This window comes from Drosophila suzukii, chromosome 3 (genome assembly GCF_043229965.1).
Source record: "Drosophila suzukii chromosome 3, CBGP_Dsuzu_IsoJpt1.0, whole genome shotgun sequence".
Classification (NCBI taxonomy): domain Eukaryota; kingdom Metazoa; phylum Arthropoda; class Insecta; order Diptera; family Drosophilidae; genus Drosophila; species Drosophila suzukii.
In genome coordinates, this window is record NC_092082.1 from 13,223,777 (window position 1) to 13,247,686 (window position 23,910).

At 37.1% G+C, this 23,910-nt stretch overlaps 4 protein-coding genes across 8 annotated transcripts in view; 2 read left to right on the forward strand and 2 right to left on the reverse strand.

Annotated features, from left to right (window-relative positions):
• Nucleotides 1-14,452, forward strand: part of LOC108011862 (ras guanine nucleotide exchange factor B) — a 45,724-nt gene extending 31,272 nt beyond the window's left edge. For 2 of the 3 annotated variants that reach the window (XM_036815033.3, XM_036815031.3), the window contains exons 3-6: nt 7,369-7,452; nt 7,543-7,747; nt 9,050-10,206; nt 10,496-14,452. In XM_036815033.3, the coding sequence (XP_036670928.3) occupies nt 7,369-7,452; nt 7,543-7,747; nt 9,050-10,206; nt 10,496-11,767 (2,718 nt within the window). In that variant the 3' untranslated portion in view covers nt 11,768-14,452. The remainder of the gene's footprint in view (nt 1-7,368; nt 7,453-7,542; nt 7,748-9,049; nt 10,207-10,495) is intronic. The other variant, XM_036815032.3, reaches the window with a different exon arrangement.
• Nucleotides 1-23,910, reverse strand: part of RpL28 (ribosomal protein L28) — a 384,986-nt gene that overhangs the window by 337,713 nt on the left and 23,363 nt on the right. Inside the window, exon 1 of one of the 2 annotated variants that reach the window (XM_070995319.1) lies at nt 11,195-11,198. The exons of the other annotated variant lie outside the window; for it this stretch is intronic. The gene's annotated coding sequence lies outside the window, so the exon portion shown is untranslated. Of the gene's footprint in view, nt 1-11,194; nt 11,199-23,910 lie in introns of those variants that run through there. 2 annotated transcript variants of the gene reach the window in all.
• ImpE2 (Ecdysone-inducible gene E2) lies at nt 14,884-16,599 on the reverse strand. The gene has a single exon (XM_017086375.4). The coding sequence runs from the start codon at nt 16,505-16,507 to the stop codon at nt 15,110-15,112; it is 1,398 nt and encodes a 465-aa protein (XP_016941864.4). The 5' UTR covers nt 16,508-16,599; the 3' UTR covers nt 14,884-15,109.
• Nucleotides 20,561-23,910, forward strand: part of Eip63E (cyclin dependent kinase Eip63E) — a 107,776-nt gene continuing 104,426 nt past the window's right edge. Inside the window, exons 1-2 of one of the 2 annotated variants that reach the window (XM_036816069.3) lie at nt 20,561-20,727; nt 21,379-21,690. In XM_036816069.3, coding sequence (XP_036671964.3) covers nt 21,471-21,690 — 220 coding nt within the window. In that variant the 5' untranslated portion in view covers nt 20,561-20,727; nt 21,379-21,470. The remainder of the gene's footprint in view (nt 20,728-21,378; nt 21,691-23,910) is intronic. The other variant, XM_036816070.3, reaches the window with a different exon arrangement.

Sequence of the window (23,910 nt, forward strand, 5' to 3'; positions counted from 1 at the left end):
TTAAAACCCCTAACAATATAATAAGATCCCTTTATTATATTGTTAGGGGTTTTAAAAGGAGTCAATAAAAAGAGAAGACATAACAGTTTTAGTTGATACTTAATTTTAATGTACTTCCCGACAAAGCAATAATTATAAATCACTTAAGTCCAACTTATTGTAAAATACCTAATCTTAAGCTAATTATAAAATAAAAAAAATGTCTAAAGGCACTTTGTCCATTATAATCCCTCTTTAGGATCAGTTTACCCCCATACCAATCATCTTAAGGGTGTTCAGGGACTCTCAGCCCTCATTAGCCCCAGTCCTTTTAATGCTCGCCATGTGTTGCATAATATTTCTCTGGCTGAGAAATAAAAATGTAAATTCTACAAATTTGCCACGCACAAGCGAGCATTAAACCCTTGCCACCAAAAAATATATGGCAGCATCGGGCATAGTCAAGCGGCCAATCATCAGTGGGTCCTGATGGTTTTTTGGCCCATTTTATTTGCTCTTGGCAATGTTCATGGGCCCCCTTCGCCACCCTCTTTTTACCCACTCACCTCCGCCCATGTCTGTCTCCATTTGGGCATTGTGCAAACTCTGTGTATTTAATGCAGTGCCAAAATGTTTGACTTGGCCCAAAAGCAGAGTGTGCCGAAATACCCCACTATCCCTGCTCCTTTTACTTCCTGAATGCCACTTGGCAATGTTTACGCTTATGCTAATTTTTGGGTCCATGTATGCGAGTGTATTTATGGGGAAATGTTGACATTTCAGCATTTTCTTGTTGTTTCTGCCTAGCCAAATTTTGGGGACAACTCATGCAGCTCCGCTTTTTACTCTACTGATTATACGGATTGGAATTGTAGTTGTGTGGTCTCCTAGTTAAACGGGGTGAAGGGATGATGCACCTTCGGATTAATCACATAAATCCGAATGCCAGAATGCATCCAAGCTCTAACTAATTGGGCGGATGCATAAGCAGGCGCTACACAACACTGGAAAAAAGTTGGGATGGAAATTTTAAGAAGGAAATATTTGTAGTGTTCGAAAGTTCTAACTTTTAAATTCATTTAAATGGTTACTTTCCCATTTCTTAAGTTTATTCATAAGCCCTTTATTTGTAGTGTTGGAAAGTTCTATTAACTTTTAAATACATTTAAATGGTTATTTTCCCATTTCCTGAGTTTATTCATAAGTGCTTTAAGCAAAGTTTAGTTATAAATGCAGTTCAACTGTTTTTTTTAAATGAAGTCATCGAAGCACATTTTTATAACATTGATTTGATGCATGAAAGTTTAAAGTAGATTTGAAATCATACATATTTTAAATTTTATGAAATATAATAAAGGAAACATAAATGAACATTTAAAACAATAACGATGTTAAAAAATAATTTAGTTTTAAATACACCTAAATTTGTTGTTATTAAGCAGTAATGAATATGAATCTTTTATAAAAAGGTACTTACCTTTAAATAAATATTTATATATTTCAGAACATTTATTTTCATAAGTCATGCATTGAGTTTTCCCTGAGTGATCCCCATCATCTCGACGCATCCTGCCGCACTAAATGTCCTGACATGAATGACATGCAGATTCACTTAACTCAAATGCCTGTCTCCGTCTATCTGCCAGCTAGTCCAAGTCCATCATCCCACTGGGTGGTGCAGTGGGTGGTGGTGCAAATAGGCGGTGCTCCCAACCACCGAACCCTCCAGCCACCCAACCACCCAGCCAGCCATACTAAAACCCTTCTACGCTGCGTTGGCAGGGCTTTTGAGCAACTAATTAGATTCAGCCGCCCCTGAGCCAAAACCCCTTTTGCAGTAACTTAATTTACTATGCAATTCTCCTGCCCTTGTTCTTGTCGTTGTTGTTGTTGTTGCTGTCATCTGTGGAAATTAATTTTCTCATAATTTAGTTGGCATTTGCATTTGTGGTTTTGATTTTGCGGTTGGTCGAACTTAAAGACAGGTTAAACCGCATTCGGAAAAAGGAAAAAAAGGAGGTAGAAGCATGGAAATGCAGAGAAAAATGTTAATTAGAGTAGGGAAATTGCCGTGTTTTGTGGGCGTGTTGGTTGGTTGGAAAACTGTGCCACATAATTAACCATAATATTTGTGCACATGCATCGCCAGTTATAGGCTAACATGTATGTGGGCATGGTCTATTTGCATGTGTTTGTATGTGCCTCTCTGGGGCGGAAATCTCTCGTGGACCAAATGACACAAACAGAGCTCCAACTTGCTTTTCCGGAGGGGCATTTTCCATCCGAAAACCGGGGGGGGGGGGGGGGGGTGGTTTAAATGTATATGCGGGTCTAATCGGAACTGCGTAGTTGTTAATGGAGATGCTGGAGAAATCTATGTCTGTAATTCAAATGGCTAAAACATGTATGGACGATACTGTCTAATTATATTTCCATGTTTTAGAATTTAATTTTCAATTAGACACAAAGTGGGTAAAATGCATGCTAATATAATCAAAAAGCTTTAAAGTCTGCACCGAAATAACTAGGATTCTAGGGGATACGTTCTTTAAAATATTTTGTTGCATACTTTTAAACACCTGCAAAAAATAATATTGTGGGATCCCCTTTATTTGGGAGACAATAACAAGATTTTACAATTGTAACCACATTTTGATATATGAAAAAAAATATATATATATATATTTTAAGCTCAGAAGTAAACTTAATTCACTAAATTATTCATTGCATACTTTTATACACCTAAAATTACATTTAAAAGGTATTTCGAGACCTTTGTGACTTCTGCGGAACCTCCATTTGTTAATATTTATTTGATACCTCTAAAAAAAATAAATAAAACATCATAACTTAAAATAACAAACCAATATTGCGTTTCAATCTAAATATTTTTAATTCAGATAGCATTTAATGATTAAAGATTCTTGTATTTTATAAATTTGACACTATTTTGATAACAATTTGGTCTAGCCGCAAACCATTAAACTCCTTGAGCTATAAAAATGCGACTGTCAGGTAGTTAAACCCAATTTTATGTCAACTTTAAGCGGGCCATAAACACTTAAATACTTTATGACCTCCCAAAATGCAAGGCGGTTTTTCGCATGCAGCCCATTATTTGATTTCACTAATTGCCCAGTCCCGAAAACTCGCAGCTAATGTGTAATTTCCTCTGCCCCAATTTGATTGTTTTTCCCGGCCATTATGCATTTATTATTCATTATGAAGCTGGCACCTCGCAGCTATTTGACAATTTGGCATGCTATTCATAAACTGGCGTCCCTGTCATCGCGTTTTATTGGCGAATCAAAAGCCACCGCAAATGGCAAACATACATGCATGTCACCTCTATGGAATTTTCGCGCTTTTCCCCTCTCCACACCCCAACTGGGAAAACCCACCCATTTTCCCTACTTTCCAGGAGCTCTGGTTTTGGCTTGCGGTCAGCTGTTGGTCAGCAAACAAGCGTGAAATTGCACAAAAGCCGTGACGGACTCTAAGCCACCGGGAAGAAGGGAACCTACAAAAAAAAGGCCTGAAAAAACTGGTTGGAAGCCGCACAAACAGAGGGACAAAAGGCAATCAGACTTGCGGCCTACGAATGTGCTCCGGTTTTCCTTTGCTGCGGAGCATCCGCATCCCACTCTCGTTTTTCAGCGCTTTTCCTTTTTTATTGCAGGTTTTCCGCGCGCCTGCAGCCGCAAAGTATGCAATGAATTTTATGTCGCATGCAATATAGTAAGGGAATGGGAATCTGATGAAAGAATTAATTTAATGTGAGGGCTTACTACATACAAAATGGGTAATAACCATTTTCTAATTTGATGTAGGAATTTTTGCATTTGTTTAAGGTGCCTTAAAAGTTTGCTTTAAAATATTTTTAGTCAAAAAGATCGATAAGAATATGTTGAAAAACACATGCAATATTTTACTAAATTCAAAATGAATATCAAAATCTCTTTAAAAAGCCTACAGGTATGCTTCAATTTATTTTGAAGCCTTTTGAAAATGTCGAAAAACGTCGAGGTATATATATTTTAAATTATTTTTACAATCACGGAGTCTATAGAGGTTCGAAGTAAGTTTTTTGTGGTATAAGGAACATTTTTTTCAAGGCCTGACACCTATATTTGCATTTCGGGGAGTATTTGGTTGAAAGAGAGTTCTGTGACACCCCTAAATATTATATTATAATTAGAATTAGATTATTTTATATAATGACGGTGATTAATTTTAAATGAATACCACAGAATAGCGTAAACTCTTTATCGATACATACAGGTTTTTGTTTATTCGCCATTAAAAAACCCTTCCCTTTTACCAAATCGCTGGCAATTAATCCCGCATTGATGATGTTTGATTTGGGTCCAATGCCAGCATCTAGATGGAGCTTAGATGAAGTTCATTTGCGAAAAAAGGGGAATTTTTATGGGCTGCTAATTAAATGCATACAATTAGCTTACACACGCTAATGATTCAATTATCTTTATTACTTCCACGACATGCACTCTGCGCTGCAATCACGCAATGCTAAATATGTGGAGCAGGGAAGCTCTGCTTTTAATTAAAACCGATTCGAATCGATGGCCAGTCGCCGGGCACGTTTTAAATTTAACGCCCAAGTCCTTGGAGTCCTTGGAATACGGAAAAAGCGAGCTCAGAGCTCAGTGCTCGGGGCACTTCATTAAAGGGTGTAAAGTTGGGAATTTATTTTGCATTTGCCGTGCATCGAACGTGCTGAGGCCAGTTGGCCAAATGGATTTTGAAGGGCTGCCGATGGCAGTTGATGGAATGAAAAGGGGGTTTTTCGGGCGGGTTTGTTTATGGCTGCAGTTGCGCCACTAAAATGGATTTAAGAGATGCGCATCGCCAGAAAAAAATAGGTCAATCAAGCTGGCGAAAACTGTTAAGGGATCAAAGGAATGCGATCTCGGGGAATGAAGGCTCAAAGTGCCATAAAGTACACAGTATTGGAGCATACAATTTAAGCTTAACCTGATTAAGTAGCTTTACTACTTTGATTTTATCTTTTAAGCTAAAAAACCGACCTGTAAAAATGAAGAAAATTGTTTTCAAAATAAAATAATCATAGCATACTTTTAGACACTTCTGCATGCAACTTCGTTGTAATGCAACTTTGAGAATAAATCGTCGAAGAAGATCAAAAACGTTTTGCATCCTAACAATTCCCAAGCACCAGATAACACAGAAAATAATCTAAAAATCATAATAGGAACCAACTATTGAAGACAACAAAGTTCGAATAAGCTGTGGCTGTAATCCATCAATCAATTCGAAATGAAAGTGGAATTCCATTTCCCAACACAATAATGCCCTGCTTAAAGAAATTACTTTCACGCTTTGCTCCAACTGACAATCAACATTTTCGAGTTCAATCAATGCATCCGCTTATTTAGCTGCCACTTCCAAGTCGGGGCCACTTGCTATTTGCCACGCCCCCAATGCCCCCTTACGCCCACGCCTCCGGTTCCCAGTTGGAATTTATTTCATTCCTATTTCATGCAATTTTTATGCATTTTTCTATTTATAAAATTGCTGGCAGCGCAGAGCCCCGGAGTGCACACACAAAATAATAAAAATGCCAAGGAAGACGTGCAAAAGAAAAATAAGGGAAAATGAACATAAAATGCAAGCGGCGTCATTTCGCAGTTCCTTGCAAGGCTCTCACTCGTATTTTCCTGTTTTTCCCCGCCGCTTTTCCATGCACATGGAAAAAAGTAGATTGGAAATCATTTTCAAAGGTATCTGAAAGTATGCTATGATATTTTCTAAACCGGAGTCACTCTAAACATGATAATCATTTATAGTATATTGAACTAAAATAATAGAGCTTAAAAGTATGCAATAATTTTTTAATTCCTCAGTATGATACCTTTTCAGTGTTGTAAAGTCACTAGATTTTCAAATATTTTTATTAAAAATATTTTTTTATTATTGGAATGTCATTTTTCCCACTGTATGTTCTTTCCGTGGCTTTTATTTTTTCCCCTGTAGTGTGAAAATGCAGCGTGAGAAAACGAACCGAAACGAAGCTGGAAAATGGTTGGGCGGTGGGGCGTGTAAGTGTTGGTAAACGTGGTGCAAAATGCCGTTACTGCCATCCTGCATTTTCCATTTTCCCCGAAGCTGTTGTTGTTACTATTGTGGTGTTGTTGTATTTGGGTCACCAATGCAGTTGTAGCTTTTCCCCCTCAGTTTCCCCTGTTTTTCTTTGCTGTTGTTGCTTGTTTAACAAGTTCGAGTGCATCGCATTTGTGAAAATTTAAAAAGGCATCTAAAAGTTCCCCCTGAATGTGTGTGCTGTGCCACAAAAATGGGTGGAAAAAACACACACATACAAAAGCAAAACAGGAGCGAACTTTTTGAGGCTCTGCTGCTGACACCAAAATGCACAAAAGCAGCAGCGAAACGAACTAAGAAGTCCTTAGAGGGTTAAGGATATCAGTTACCAAAGTATCCTGGAATGTGTTACTTTAAGTTTTGTTATAAAAGCCATAAGCCTTTTAAGGGAGTTCAAACTTGAATTTAAGAAATGTAAAAGATATCAAGAATATGGAAAACATTCTTGTTTAAAATAAATGTTTTTGCGGGGATTTCAAAAAATTGCTAGGACATTTCTTTTAGGCAGATTTCTTTAAAAAACATTTTACGGCTTAATATATAAAATCTGAAATCACTTAAAGGTTTCAAAAATATTTCCCAAGCCATTACACCCTTCAATCGCAGTGATACCTCTTGAAAAAAGTTTTCTTAACAATGTGTAAAAGGGTTTTTTGGGGCAAGGGGCGAAGGAAGTGAACTTTTGCAGTGGCAGGAGTCGAGTGAAAACAAAACGAACAGCAAACATATTTGACATTTGCATACGAAAAGTGTCAAAAGAAGCAAGAAGCTACACATACAAACTAACCCATACAAACACAGTAGAAACCAACCGCATAAAAAGAAACACACTGAGAAAAACGTCTATTTAATTGGATATTATAAAAAAATGGTTCCAAAATATATTTAGTTATTAAATAAAATAACTCCTAAATTGGTATATTTTAAGTATAGTTTATAATAATAACTTTTGTAACTAGGATTTTTGGAATTATAATAGTTTTGGTGCAATCAGCTGGGTTGGGAATTATAAGAACAATAGTATTTGGAGAGAAATTACAAGCAAAAATAATTTAAATGCAACACATCCATATTTTCTTATAAGATTTTCTATTTAAAGTAAGTTAAAGGAACTTACAGGCTTAATTTTAGGTTATAAAATATTTTTTAGATACAATAATTTTCTGGCAGTGTAATCCTGCTCGTTGATGCCACTTCCGTGACTCTTTCTTATCTGTGTCCTTTCTGCTCTCTTTTCTTCCTGCCCAGGAACGCTACAAGGCCGACATTAGCCTGGCCATCCAATTGCTGCAGTGCAAGCCGGATAGTTTTGTGTCCCAAAAAGTGTCATCGGTGGGTATCCAAAGTGTAGTATACATAGTAAAACCCCAAAACCCCCCCATTTGGAAAAAGCACCCCCTAATGATGTTTTTCTATGCACAGCTACCCATTGATATTCAATCGAAGGTGTCGGCGTACATGAGATTGGAAACGAACTCCCATTCCGATTCCGAGTGCAGCAATAGCGGAGTGGGCGTGGCCACCACAGCTTCCTATAAAGTGCTTCCGGCCTCCGATTCGCCGCCCCCCTCCGCCTGCCCCTTCCCGCCTACGGCCATGGTTTATTCGATGAGGGGAATCGGTAGGTGTTAGTAGACCATGTTGAACCCTATGATTTTTTCCCATTTCCGCCTGATTTTGTCATTTTTTTGATTTATTGATTTACGTTTTCTAGGCACCGGATTGAATCACGAAGACTGCGTTAAGTTCACATTTTGTTTTCATACCCTTAATTTAATTTTAAAAAAAACTATTATATATCCTTAAAAATTTGATTTGATATATATTTTAAGAGTTGTTAATTTTTTTCCCCACCAAGATATTCATCTTATCTGATAAAAAGTTTGATTTTTTTAAAAAATAATCTCTTAACGTAAATCACCTTTAATAACGCAATTACTTTTCCAATAAAATATTTGTTTAAATATTTTTGCAAAATGTTTACTACTTTACTGAGCACTCTGATTTTATTTGTTTGATTGGCATTTTGCAGGAGACTGCGAAAACTTTTGCAATTTGATTTCCGCCTCATAATTGCATATATTCCACATCATTGTGCTCTGTATTGCCATTTATTCCTCTTCAGTTATTGTTCATTTGCATTAATTGCCTGCATTTCAGTTTAATTTGTATTTATTATTAAAATTTTTTCGCTCCATTGTTTGCAGTTTTTCTTGCCATAATTGCAATTCGAAACTATGGCTGAAAATAACTCTTGGTAGCATTTTTTCGGTTCAGTCTCAAAAATATTTACATGTTTGTGTTGTAAACATATTGTTGGCCAGAATGCTGCAGAGGCATGATTGTGGCCAAAAACTTTTTGTTGATCAATTTGGTCAATTTTTGTTAGTTTTAATTCATGCATATTTGATGAGGCAACATTTTTTCCTCAAAATTCCTTTATTGCCCAAATTTTGAGGCGCACAAAGGCATAGTTCAATTGGACTAAACTAGTTTTTATTGAGCCTAATAACTACATTTTCTTGTAGATTTTTTTTTAGCATTGAAATGAATAACAAATTAAATCGTAGCTATTAGTCGAAGATAAAATTCAAAACTACATAATTAAACTATCATTTTAAAGTGAAGCTAAATATTTCTAATTTATCTTTTTATCTGCCAGAATAAAATAAATAAAGTTACTTTGATAAATCCAGAAAATTTATATTGCAATTAAAATGAGTTTAGACTAGATTATTATTATTTTTGATAACTTATTTTTAATTAAATTTTTTTTTACTAAAAGAATTTAACTAAACCTTTTAAGTTCATATAAAACCAATAATTGAGTTAAGTTGCCCAAAATAAATATGAATACATGAATAAAATAATGAATACATCTTATAAAAGAAGCTCTACTAATTTGTACTATTCCTTAAACCAAATTTAGATGCTGCCAATGGGAATGCGGCCACAAATCCTCAACAGCAGTCAAATCAACCCACTAATAACAATACCAGCAACAATAACAAGGACACACTTAACAACAACAATAATAACAATAACAACAACAGCAGCATTAATAAATGCAACAATCAAACTAATACAAATATTAGCAATAATAATGCAAATCAAACAGCGACTAATCCCGACATGATATCGCCCACAATAATGGCAAAATTTCTAGAGGACGAGCTGAAGGCCAATGAGGTGAAACACTGCGATACGTGTCAGTGCAGCAAACAGGATCTGCAGGTCCTGGCGGATGTATCTCGTTCCTACTCGGTGGCCACCCAGACGCCCCATCAATTGCAGCTCCAAGGATCGGGATTGAACGAACCGCTGACCCAACTTTGTCTAAGATGTCATAGTAATCTCAACTCCCCGTCGCGAACTAACAGTCCGTATATGATGAAGATGGTCAAGTCCAGTGATTCTGTAATATCGGAGACCAAGAGTTCTGTTTCCGATCTAAACGACATGGACAAGTTGTTCACGCCGGCCAAAAAGGATGATCTGATGGTGAATCCCATATTGGGACATCATAGACTCTGCGAAAGAACCGCGATTTCGGGCCAGAATGGGGAGTACGGCAATGGAAAGTTAACCACCTCTACAATGATGTATCCAACTACTCATCTGGGGGCCTATGCTGCCGAAAAGTATCTCCTGGAGACGAGTAATCTTGGCCAGCTGAGGAATGGCTATCAAAGGAGGTTTCTGGATGGCGGTGGAACTGCCCTCCAGCTCTTGAATAAATATGAAGCAAGTGCAGTTGGAGTTGTCTCAGATGAACTGGAGGATGAGTCCAGTAAACCTCTGTTGTCGGGTGTTTCGCAGCCCAGTCTTTTGGAATCGGAACAGGCTAATCCTGCCCAGCAATCCGTGGCTCCTGTTAAACTGGAAGATGTCTGCGAACCGCCGCCTAGTAAGCCAGTTGCTCCAGTGGCTCCTCCAGGAAATCCAGCTGCAGCTGCTCCTTCGGGAACTCAACTGAAGTCTGCGAATTCAGGAAGTGTCCAGAGTCTGTGGAGCAACAAAACCAGTAGCTGCGAGGGGGCCAAAATGTTCGAGACCTTTAATAGGAATCTTATAAAAACGATTAAGGTTGGAAAAATGGGTTTAATTTTGATGTTGAAAGAATATTATAAAAGTGTCTAAAAGTATGCAGTGAAAAGTAGATAGATTGTGCTTGTTTTTTTTCTGCAAACTTTCCTTAAGACTAATAGATTACGTTTTTGAAATCACAATTAAAGGTTTTTAAAATTATCATGTAAAAAATTTGGTTTATAAATATATTGTTGCATACTTTTAGACACTCTTTTAAGTGAGTTCTATCGAATTAACTTCCTCGAAAAATGTTAAGAAAAGTTACTAATATATGTACTCTCTTCAGGCGGAGAATCCCAAATACCGAGGACCACGCCTGTGCGCCATGCGAATCCAGCAAAATGGCCAGAGCAACATCCTGCTGGACAACCTGGAGTCCATAGAGACCTACACACCAGTGATCTACAAGCGACGGGAGAAGCTACTGGATGAAGAGCTCAACGATGGCAAGGACATCATCACCAGCAAGGAGAGCAATGCCCAGTCGGCGGTGGAAGCCTGGCAAGGACCTGCTGCCCCCCATGAGAATGTGGCTCTTCAACCAGTTCTAGAACCCCAAGTGGAAATCCCCGAAGTGGAACCAGTCGAGACGAAACCGGGAGAAACAGCCCCAAATCCCGGGGTGAATTCCCCAAAACACTCGGCAAACTCGAGTTCTATAAGCGATGTCATTGACTATCAGGAAAGTGTCCTTCTCAGACGCCAGCAGCTCAGCAGAGTGGCCGAATGGGTTCAGCATAATACCCAGCAATTGGAGCAGAGGAATCTGCAGCAGGCTCCGCCAACCAGTGACTCGAATTCGGGTACCGAAAGGCAATCCTCGTACTCCACACTAGATCGCATGGATTCCATATCCATAGAGAAACTCTCTATGGATTCGGGCTATAAGACCACACCGCAACAGCTCACGAATGGTTACCCGGAAAAGTCCACAGAGGATTCGCTATCACCGAAAACGGATATTACTAGTAATTCCCTAACGGAAAATCCAACGGGAACCGAAGTGCCGGTGAAGAAAACGGAAATGTGCACCACTTACTATAGGAGAACCACCAGATCGGGATTGCCGGTGGCATATACCACCGTTTCGGGAGCCCCAGCTGATGCGACTACCGCCGGCGGAGAGTCCACTTCCTCCGGTTCCGAGGCTCTCATCTGCCCCGAACAGCCCACGTGTGATATTCTGAACTACAAATACTATCCCAATGATACGGACAAAACGCGATCCGTTCAGGCAGAGCTGCACACGACCACCCAAAATGTGGACATAGCCCAGATGGAGTACAATGTGAAGCAGTTTCTACTCAAGCAGAATGAATGGTCCATGAATGGAGGAGGATCGGGATCGGGAAATGGAGCAAATCCCGGAGTGATTCTTCAAGGATCTGGAGCAGCAGCTCGAATGCTGCAGCGCAGGATTTTGGGTCCCGGAGTGGGTGAGCGGGTCAGGATGGCCACTCCCGGAGGAGCTGTGGCCACCAAGGCCACCGCCACCGCCACCACCACCACCCAGTCATCCAACATCCTGCCACCCCACAGAACTGAAACGAATTTATAAGCAAACGGGGTCAAGGAATTCGCATCCAACACACATCCAAAGAGGAAACCAAACTGTATTCTAGTCTAGTTTTGCTATACCCTTAGTTCATATTCCACGGTCTATATAAATACGATATAGCAATGCTTAAGTTGGGTGAGGGGTTCTCAAACAAAAAGAAACACATGCTAATAGCAATGATACTATACATATGTACGATAAATGTAATACTTACACCACAATCTACAATCTAAGCTAGCTAAAGTTGCTTTGGAGCTATAACTAAGATGATAATCTGGCTAGTCAGAGGGAGCAAACAAATATCTAGGCCGTTGCTTTAAAAGAAAATATGGTTTAATATTTCGTAATATGTGTGTGAACCCATAATTGGGTCTAAATTTTCTTATCTATTATAATAGATATTACAAAAAATGTATTTTTGGTTAGGGTTTTCATCAATATTCTTTAATAAAAATATTTGTATCTTCTAAAAATTGTATAATCTTCAATTTTTAAAATCTCATTTATTTTTCACTTTTTCAAGTCTTCCTTTAAATACAATTTTATTTTCTCTTTTTTCTCAAAGTGTCTTCCTTAAATATTTATTATTCAACTTTCTTATCAACACCAAGCCTGATATCTAAGCCCCTCAGAAATTGCAGCTAAAACCAAAATCAACTCTAAGACATATGATATGGTTACTCCTTACGATATAGCAGAAAATTATATACAAACTAAAATCGCGTAACTTTTTGATGTCTGCATGTTAATATAACCCACAAGAATTCGAAAAACTTTACCCAAAACAAACCTAGGTTACAATGGAAATATAAAAATTATATTTATAGGAATATACAGATAATTATGCTATATACGATTGATATTTGATAAGCGCGTTATATTTTCTATATTCCGATTGTGCAATATTTTTTGGTAGTACGAGAAACGAAAACGAATTTTTATTTTTATAAAATGCGACCAAAAACGAAGGGAAGAACTTTCTGATCTTTTGATTTCTATTTTTTTTTTATTTGAGCATTTTGTCCAGCCGCAAAAGCTTAGCGCTATTTAGCAAACCCGATCAGTCGATAAAGATATATACAAGTATTGTACCTTTTTGCCGGAAAAAAACTGTACTCATTCCTGCCCATTAGATGACCTTCATATAGAGAACTATAACCCTCTGCTAATCTGCTAACTCAAAGATATATTAGCCACGCTATATATACACGTTCATTCAGAATCAGAAACAGACACGGACACACTTGCATTATAAACGTATCTGAACAGACATATGATTGTAATACCCACATATATTTACATCTATATATACATAAACATAACAAGAAGAAACACTATAGTCGATGGCTTCGACTATTAGATACCCGTTACTCAAATTAAGGGAGTGCGAGAGAAGGTATGCTTACCGGAACTCTGCTTATTTCACTAACACACCTAGCCTAAAGCGCCACCTATCTTCCTCTTCTATAGCGCCACCTAGCTTATGCCGCCAACGAGCCTAAAGCGCCTCTACCGGCTTGGTGGCGACTGGTTTGCCGCAGGTTTTGTGCAATCTCGATTGAAATGCATACTATTGATTATAATTTGGTTATAACTTTTTAATGAATGGTCCGATTTGAAAAATTTTTGCCATGTAGATGGGTAATGTTAATAAGAACAAAATCTCATTTGAATTTTTAAAAAATACTCCAAAATGTGGCCGCTATGAGTAACGGGTATAAAAATATATATATATTCACCTTATACGTGTATACCCGACCCACAAGAACACAAGAACAACAACATTCAACGGCTTCAGAAGAACCAAACCAATCCAAATACTTTTCTATGTACTCCCCACATCAATCAAAATTATATTGAATGCCTCGATATTTACTCGATATTTACATGTATGGCTGCTATCTATATCTCTATATCTCGATTACTTTACCATGTATACACTGAGCGAAATGCTAAAATGGAAATGCTTTAAGACACTGTTATGTTTGGCCTACTTATATAAACGTTTAATTAGCATAAATTCAACTCGTATCTCTATAGAGAAAGTGAAGCCCCAACTATGATTGCTTACTATAAATCCAGGGATCCAGCTCTATAGACATAGATCCTCTGCCTGTTACGCACATTATCCTATGCGATATACTATATCGAACGAATCAAAAATCTCTTATTAAGTTCATGTACCAATCTCGAAAAAGACTTAACTTGGATAAGTAACTAAATCATTTCCGATAATCAACCCCTATATCTCAAATCTCTCTTGCTCCCTCACCTGTAACTCACTGCTCAACGATCCAGTTTTCCATCATTACACTAATATATATCAAAATCTCGCAAAACCAATAGAACACTGCCCCAAATGTCCCATTCACTACCCCAAAACCCTTTCTTCCCTCTCAAAGCCCAAAAACTAAATTTAAGTAGAACCATTCTCCAGCTCAAGAAAATCACACAAAACTTTACTTAAGGCAGCCTAATTCAAAAGAATTCCAAAAAACCTTAGCTAAAAAATAACTTAAAAACATAAAAGCGAAATGAAAAAAATTGAAATGCAATTTCAGCAAAAAAATTGAAATATATAAAAAAAACTAGCTTAAATATTTGGGCATAAGTTCAACTCCAGCTGCGACATCTAGTTTAAATTGGAAGCCTTTGTTCTCTCGCCTAGGTTCGAAACATTTCAGATACTTAGCCTTATATGAATGTGTAAATTTACTGCGCGTCTTGGTTGATGTAACCATTTTTGAGCTATTGAACCACCTTAATGTAAAACAAAAAACGGAAGAAAAACCCAAAAAAAGACAACATCAAAATAATAAATCAAGAAAACAAATGGAAATAATTCAAATAAATATGAAATAATTTTTGAATAAATTTTGTAGGTGCTTTTATTTTATGGGAATTTTTGTAATTTTATCATTAAACAAGATGAGATTATTATCTGAATTATGAGATTATATACTGAACATTCTGCAGATTTTTATACTTTATGATATTTCATTATTTTTTACATTATGAAAATCTTAAAATTTCAAACCAAAGCAATGCAAAAAGACATATGCTTAGGAAAATTATAGTTAAAGTTCTAAGTTTAAATTTCCCCCATTAAAAATAGCTTTTTATTTTATTAGTTTGTTTTATTTATGATTTGTATTTTCTCATTTTTATTATAGATAAATTCCTGGGCTGAGTATGAAATAAATAATTTGTTGCGGTGCATGCACTTAGAAAACTAAAGAAGCATTTTCCTGTTTCATTCTCAATTTGAATCGAAAAATGTGGACGAAAATGGCGTCAGTCGGTTTTGTTGTGTGGAGTTAACCAAAGGGACCTCTTGAACCTCTAGAGAGCCACTGCATCGGTGGGCTGTGGTTGATTCAGGACAGGATCGACGACCTCAGCGCCCTCGGCGGCATCATCATTGACCACGATGACCTCGTTGGCTGGAACACGCGCGTCCTCAAAGGAATCATCGATGGTTTCACCACTGGTGCGTACCTCATTCTCGGATTCTGGCACAAATTCGGCCACCTCATCCTGGGCAGGATCGATTTTATCATCGACGGCGGGTTTTTCGGGGGCCTGAGTTACTGCGGCGACAGCTGGGGCATTCTGTGGACGATTGCCGCCCAGGAAATTGATGATTCCCTGGAGAGGATTGCCACTCTGCTGGGCAGCAGGGGCAGCCGAGGCCGTGGCATTATTATTGCCACCGAAAACATTGTTCACAAACTGTTGGATGGGACCCGGTGGACGTGGAGTGGTGGACACCGCTGCCGCCTGCTGTTGACCCGTCAGACTGGACAAAGTGTTCTGGAACTGATTACCCAAATTGCTGGCGAACTGCTGGATACCCTGGAAGGCCTGAGTGGTGGCATTCACGGCAGTTTGGGCAGCATTCTGGACAGCCTGTTGGGCCGAGGTGATGGCCGCCTGGGGATTGAGGAAACCGGGAACCGTGGGAGCCGGAGTTGCAGGAGCAGCTGCATCATCTGCTTGAACCTGTGCTGGAGCCGCAGCTGGAGCATTGGCAGCTGGCTGGGGCTGGAACTGATTGAGGAACTGACCAATGGGGGAATTCTGGATCAATTGCTGCACAAAGTTGCCCTGGGTGGTGCTCTGGGTGGGCGTGGCCTGGGTGGCCTGGCGGACCTGGGGATGAGCTGGATCCTGAATTTCCAACTGCTCCTGTTCCAAAGGATTGGGGGAAGGCTCCTCTGCGGGCACAACAACTGCCTCCTCAGCTGGCAGAGTTTTTAAAATATTTTTAGCCGGCTCTTCTTGGATTTCTGGAGTCTCCTGTTTGATTTCTGGCAACTGAACTTCTTCCTTAATTTCCTGGGGTTCCTCCTTGATTTCCAGGGACTTCTCCTTGAGCTTCTCATTAATCTGCTGTTTAATCTGTTCTTCAATCTTTTCCTTGAGCTCCTCTTTAATGACTGGCTTCAAATCTTCTTTAATTTCGGGCTTAATCTCCTCTTTAATCTCTGGCTTAATCTCCTCCTTAACCTCTGGCTTAACTTCTGGATTAATTTCCTCCTTCAGATCCTTGGCTTTTTCTTCCTGAGCAATAGGTTTAATTTCCTCTGTCTTAATTTCCTCCTGGACCAAAGGCAAAGCCACTGGTTGCTCTTTATCCTCCACAATGGTCACCGGGATATCAATCGCCTCCTTGGGTACATTCAGTACTCTGCCCTGGCTTAAGGCCAGAAAAACCAGGATCAAGGCAACAGGCTTCATTTTCGCGCTTCAAATATTTTCTATATATACTTTTTCGATTTCAAGATGCGTTCACTAGCGCCTCACGGCCGCAACTGTTTGAAATTTCTTTAGGCCCAACGCATTTTATACAAAACGCCGGCTGCGCAGTCGCAGTCAACAAGCCAAGTCAACAGGCAAACAAGCCAGCAGGGCTTAAAAAAAAAGAGATGGAGAAAAGTGGTGGTATCAACGACCATCGTATTGGCCAATTCTTGTGCTAAATGTCATTGAACTGGACCAACTTGGACTCGAGTTGCACGCAGGAATCGGGAATCGGGACTCAAAAGGGTTTTGGCCAAGAGGTTCCACAAGAAGCTGCACTTGTAATTGGCCAAGTGGTTGGGTTGGGCACGAAAAAAAGGGCAGAAACTGGGGGACCATCATCAATCATGTTTGCTTTATCGACTATCTGTATTTGGTTTACTTAGCGAAGATTGCAGAATTGTAAAGGCAATCTGTTAGGTTGAAAATGATTTAAGTTAAGCTTATAAAATACGATAGAGAACTAGAAATATTTAAGAAGTAATTTTAAAATAAAAATAAATTTCTGCTTTCATGGGTTAAGAAATGTATTTAAAATATATAAACATTTAAAACGAAACGATAATATTTTTCAAAACCTTTTTCATATATTTTCTTTATTTTTTGGGTCTTAAAGTCAGGGTTTTGTAGATACTCCATCCTAAACAAATATTTCTTTTTTATTTGGTGACTGTCAATTTTATCATGTAAACATTTTGTTAAGCTAATCCCTTTTTGGATAATAAGCTATGGATTTGAATGAGATATTTTTTTAGGACTTAAGAAAATCCTTACAAAGCTATTTAGGCAGATTTTTGATATTGTACACTTACCTAAATAAATAGTTTATAATAATGTGTTTATAATAATAATGTTTTGAAAGATCATTATCTTTTTTCGTACGTAGAATACAAATTCAATTTATTTTTTTCAAAGTTGTCTTTGATTTAGAGTTCTTTGTCCAACAGTGCAACGTTTGGCGATTAGTCTCCACTTCAGTCTGTCCCTGATCATCGACTTGTAAGTACATGTAACTCCCCCTTTTTTCCTGCTACTTTTCCATCTTTTTTCACTCTCATTCCTTGTTGGCTCGATGGCAGGCAGCGACATTTGATCAGCAGATTTTTCTCGTTTTCTTGTTTGGTTAAACGCTCCTACAAGAAACCCATTTGGGCCCATTGGTCGTTATGCTAGCTGGATGGTGCATCTTTAAGTCTTTGGTCTTCTTCGGTGGAAACCCGTTCCGTTCCCCAGTCTTCAATTTCAGATTCAGATTCAGACCCAGACTGGACAGAGAAACCTGCTCCGGCTATTTTTAGAGTCAATTAGCTTTGGACCGACTGTCTCGGCAGGGAAGATGCATCTCTTGGATGCATTTTCACCCCGGTTCTGGGTTAATAATTCATTAGAAATGCACAGAAACCCAACCAAAACGCCCACAAAACGGAACGTCGAACAAAAGTCGAAATGTGTTCTATGCAAATGAGTCCATTTAAATGTAGTTAAATGGGTCAAACGATAGTGGATTGGAGAAAACGCCGCTTTGAATAGAAGGAAAATTTATCTCCTGCTCATATGGGACTTTCATATATATGTATGTTTTTCGATCGATCGATCCATTTGCAGCAGAACTCGTTCTCGGGCCCTTTTGGCTAAAAAGAGCTCTGCAAACAGGCCAAACCTGCAAGGGCTAACACGATATATGCACAACCAAACGATGATAATAAAAAAGAAGTAAGGCAAGAAGCACAGATTCAGCTTTAATACCCTTAAGAAGTCGACATAAAAAGCTCATAAAAAATATCAATCGGTTAAATCAATTTAAAAGCGTTAAAGATTTTCAATTATTTGCAGTTAAAGGTAATTCTCCAAAAACCTATATGAATCGATAATTTGTATATCCTAGTTTTTAACTATTAAATATTAAAATGGATCATATTATTTTTTTTAATTTTTGTTTAATTTGTTTTTATATTATATTTTGTATGTAAATTGAATCTAAATTTTATGAAATTAATCAGTTATTCCTTTTTATCTTACATTTTTTATCTACAAGGGCTTCCGTTTTATTGTAAGCAATTGATAATTTTTATAAATCGTTTTTATAAAAAACCTTATAAATATTTTAGCTGACTATAGACCAAATATTTAATTAGATAAAACCAAGTAGCAGTACATCTTTTATAAGTAAACTCCAACTGATGACTATTTTGTTATGCTCTTTTTAAGGGCATCAAAATAAAATCAAAGATCGAAGTGGATTGCTAAGGACATTGACTTGTGACTCTGGGATCTTGTAAGCGATCTTTTTAAGACTTTTTATGACCCCCGACTTGAGGGCTTTAATTCTGCAGTGCCAAATTGATTTTGAGCACGGGAAGAACATGTTTTTCACCAAACTCATTTGGGTTCTGTCGATTTTTATGGCTTTTCTTGGAGTTGGTTAATTGTTTTTTTTTTTCATTTGCGTTTTTGTTGGCCCCCAAATAAAAATTTGCTCGAGTTTCGGTTTCAGCTTTGATATTATGCAATTGTTAGCCGACTCTTTTTTACACAATTGACTGTCGAATTAACACCTCACTCACATCCAGCGACAGGTGGCGATAAGGCGACTTGGGCGTGGCAGCAGCAACAAAAAAACATTACTCTAAACGGTGGCAACTTTCACTCAACAATCGTGCGGAATACTAAAAAAATGAAAAAAAATAAATAAATACCCATGCAAAGTGGGTGACAACAAAAAATCAGGGAGTGAGTGGGAGAAGTCGGGCGATCTTCGTCATCCGAAATTACCTCACTTATCAAACTAAGCCGCTTGTTGTGGCCGTTTCTTATTGTCGTAATATTTGTGTCATATTTTGCTGTCAAGGTCAGTGCTTTTGGCCAAATTGTAAAATAATATGGATTTTGACCAAGACAATTGTGGAAAGGTGTGAAAAAATTTCCACCAAGGTCACTAAATTAACGTTAAACTTTATTATTTCTCCACTTTTAATATATTTTCTTTTTAAAACAACAATAGTTAAATATAAAAACTATTGCCGTAGTTTAAAAACAGTTTTTCTTTTTCTTGCTTAAATTGTTTTTTTGTTGCGTTCAATTTTTATTAAAACTTTTTCAGTATTATTTTGATTTAGTCATTAAAATTTGTAAAAATTGAATAGTTTATATTTATTAAGCTTATACAAATATTACCTCAATCATTTGTTTTTAATTTAAGAACATTTCATTTAAATTTGATTGGCATTACGAAAAACCATAAAAGAACTGAAAATATGTATTTATTAACATTTATACTTCTCCAACACAAAATGAAATTCAATACCAAAATATTACTTAGTATAATTTAATATATAATTACATCGTAGCAATTAAATGTATTTAACTGTTTTTAAGAGAAACGATTATATTAATTTAGTATATAGTGTTTGTCAAGAAAGATTTTGAAGTAACTAAATATTTGCGCGGACTTAAAAGAACTTCAAATTTAAATTTGAAAGAATGTAACCAAAAAGAGTTCTGTTGTCCGAGTGCTGTTAAGCGCAGTCAGTATTTTTAGCTAAGCCATATGTTTTAGTATTTTTCCTCCGTCGCCTGCTGGTATTTTGGCCATGACGCAGGCGAACAGTGGTGTAATTTTTATATATCAGCTAAAAAATAGCTGCTAGAAAAGACATATTTTGAAATGTAAATAAAGATCTACACTTTGCTGTTGGAAATATGTTTTTATCATTTCAACGGCCAAAGTTGAGTAAAAGTAAAATAAAATGAAACTGAAATTGTTAAAAATAAAATCCTAATTTCTCGTTATTTTCAAATTTTACCCGCAATCACACTTGAAAAATCCAAATCTGTCGGGTGTGACCACATTCTTGCGCTCACTTACGTTACACTACCTTTGTTTACGTTCTAGCATTACGTAACGAAATTCGGTGTGACCGCAGCACGTCCCACGGAAAATGCTGCCAAGAGAGCAAATACAAATTCAGGATAATGGGCCCCATCAAAACTGGCCACATAAAATGTGACCAAATTCGAGCTCGCTCCGCGAGTCGCCGTAAAAAACAATTGCGAAATTACACAAGAAACTAAACAAATAAAAGCGGAAAATTAACGAAAACATGTGCAGCGGCTGTTAGAAGCGTGCGGCGACAATTCGGGCCAGCGGAAACGTGCAGGTGCGAGCGAGAAAACACGCGTACGCGTCACTGGCAACAACAACAAACACTCAGTGCACCAACACTCGCGTATAAACACACACACACGCGCACACTAACACATAAACACCGACGCACATGCAACCAAAATAAAATAAAAACAAAAGAACAAGAAGCGAAATAATAACAAAAATAAATTTGATAAATGCAATTATAAATAAAGGCAGCTGCCAGTGTGCTAGAGAAGAAATGTAAAAGCAGAAAAATATTATTTAGAAAGTTTATGGCCCACTAAAAAGTGAACCAAAAGTAACAAGGAAGAAGAGTGCTCCAAAAATATCAATATATAGATTTGATTTATTATAAAAACATTTGATTTATAACAAAAATAACTATTGAAAGAATTAGGACAAGTACCTTCATATAACTAACAAGTAATATAACTAATAAATTTACCAACGAATTCTGCAAATTCAACAGAAAAAATATTTCAATTCAGCTAAAAATATATTCAAAACAATTCAAATAATAACCTAATAAAATAAATTCCATATAAAACAATTTTTTTTAAATTTTTGTGTTGTCCTTGAATTAATTTTGTGCATTTCCTGCTTTCCCAACTCCCTACCCCACCCAAAGTTGATTAAAAAATTCGCGTTTTCCCCTTATCAGCTGATATAAATATTATACAAACCACCCACTTGCCACCCAACACCACCACCCACCACTCCACCCCCTTTGCACCTGTAAAAAACAGGTGACTAATGCACTGTTCGCGAAGTTTGTCAGCTGCTGGCGCCGTGGAAGCAACAACAACAACACTAACGTCATCCACATCGGCAACAACAACAGCTTTCTACAAGGCAGCGACGTCGGCGTCGGCAGCGGCCTCAGTCTGCACAACACCAATAACAAAAACAAAAACTAAAACTATGGCCACCACAACAACAACAACAACGACGGCGGCAACAAACGCTAAAGATGGTAAGTAACATCTCCAAAAAAGATATAAGGATCATATAGGCAAGATTTAAAGAGGTGACCCAGAAAAATGGTATTCAAAGTGCTCTTTTGGATCTGCACTTAGTAAATGGTGACCCTGATCCTTCCTTGAACTTTACACTTGAACTTGCACAAATAAATGCTGGGATATCTTTCAACAATAACATCGTTCGTTATAATAAAGATAATCTGATCATCTAAGGGAAATAATTATAATTGGTGACCCCCCGTACTTTCATTAGCTGACTTCTTGAAGACCCATTGAAAACCTATTGATAACTTATCGAAAACCTAATAAAAACCGATATTATTGTAACTAAGAAGTAAGTAGATATCAACATTCAATAATAAGATAAGGAGATACAGAAGGAATAGTATATCATGGACTAATAGTAACTAGCCACTTTATAAAAGACCGGAATTTAAAAAAGGTCTTAAGTAATTAATCATCAACCATGGCTTAGAATGGTTTCCATTTTAGGCAATTAACCAAAATATGACAAGAAAACCCCAGAAAAAAATAAACTCAAGCATTGACCTACAAAAAAACCGAGACACAAATGCTAGGGTGCCAATATGCAAAGACAAGGCGGTTAAAGTTCAAGGCAAGCGATCATTTTAAATTGCCGGCTTCCAGTCAATGCCAAACTGAGCAATTAAAGAAATTCAAGTTAGTTGGTCAACTTAAATTTTAGTACCATCTTTAAATCTTAAAACAGACAGCTACTAAAAGGCAATAAAATTCCAATTATCGCTTTACAAGATGTAATAATAATTAAATTTAACATTCATAGAATCTTTAAGTAATAATCAGGTTAGGAAGAAAATTTAAATAAAATTCAAATTACAAATATGTATAAGAAATGATTTAGAAAATAGAATTGAGATGCAGAAAAAAAATTAATTAAATAAATAAAAAATGTTCGGTTGTATAAGGAGGATTACTTTAAAAAGAAATACACTTAATAAGCAATTTAAACCGTAAACTTAAGACTTTAATTAAAGCTTTCTTCCGGTTTCAGCAGCAATTACGGAGGTTTACGTATTTCTAAAACTAAAAATCCATAATTCCCTCACTTATCTTTACTTTACCATAGACTTCCACATTTGTGTGCCTGGTACACAACAGCTGTAATCCTAATCCCTCAAAGCTTAATCTTTTGTTTTGAACAAGTATTATGGGATCGGGGCAAAAACAGAAAAAAGCACACAAAAATACCCACCAACGCAACTGACGTAACTTGTTGAGCAACGATTGCTGGCGGATTGGTTTCTGGCCTTTTGGAGAAAGAAAAGTTTTATTAATATCAATAACCATAAGAGCGAGGCGAGGGCAGCAAATAAGGCAAGAAATTAATGAATGCCCCTGCTGCTGACGGGGAAATAAGTTCCAACAAAAAGCAAAGCATAAAAGCAGCCACAGCAAAAGCAAAAGCAAAACAAACCATAACCAGCTTAACAACGATAATTAAGAAGTGCCGGCTAGGCCAGCAAAAAAAAAGTGTAAAAAATTACATACAAAATTTAATTGCCAAGGCAAGGAAAATGGTAACACGGGGACAGAAAAAAAGGGGGCGGGGCTGGGCCGAAGGTCAGCTAGAGGCCTGAAGGTCATAAGCATTTTCGACGTTGTCGACGTCGTCACCTCTGAACCCGCTCGAATTTATTGATTTTACACGCAGCAGCCGCAGAATGAGAGGAATAATCACAAAAAGCAACAGCAAACAGCAGCATCATGCATATTGCTCTTGGCCCGATGTTTTACCTTACTACTTACAGTAGTCATCCATAATAAACAACTTAAGGATTATTTATTTATTTCAAAAATAAGATGTTCCCTTGCTCAAAAAGTGATAATCTTAATGGTGAACGTTACCTAGTAGGCACTTTTTGTCAGAATACTATTTAGTTAAAATTTTTAGGAAAACTCGATCAACTCCATAAAGTTTTTTATGTAGGATCTACATATGTAGAAATTAATGTTTATAATGAATCAAATATTTTGTGATTTGGTATTTTATAATTTATAAAAACGAAACAAGGAAATCACATACTGTGTCTTTAATTTAAAAAAGACTTGTAGTTTTATTAATACTAATATTTTATAATATTAATAGGTTCCCATTTGGAAATTTTTTTTTATTTTTTTGTTTTTTTTTTGGTATTGAAGATCTTTTTTATAACAATGCGGTACCGAAATTG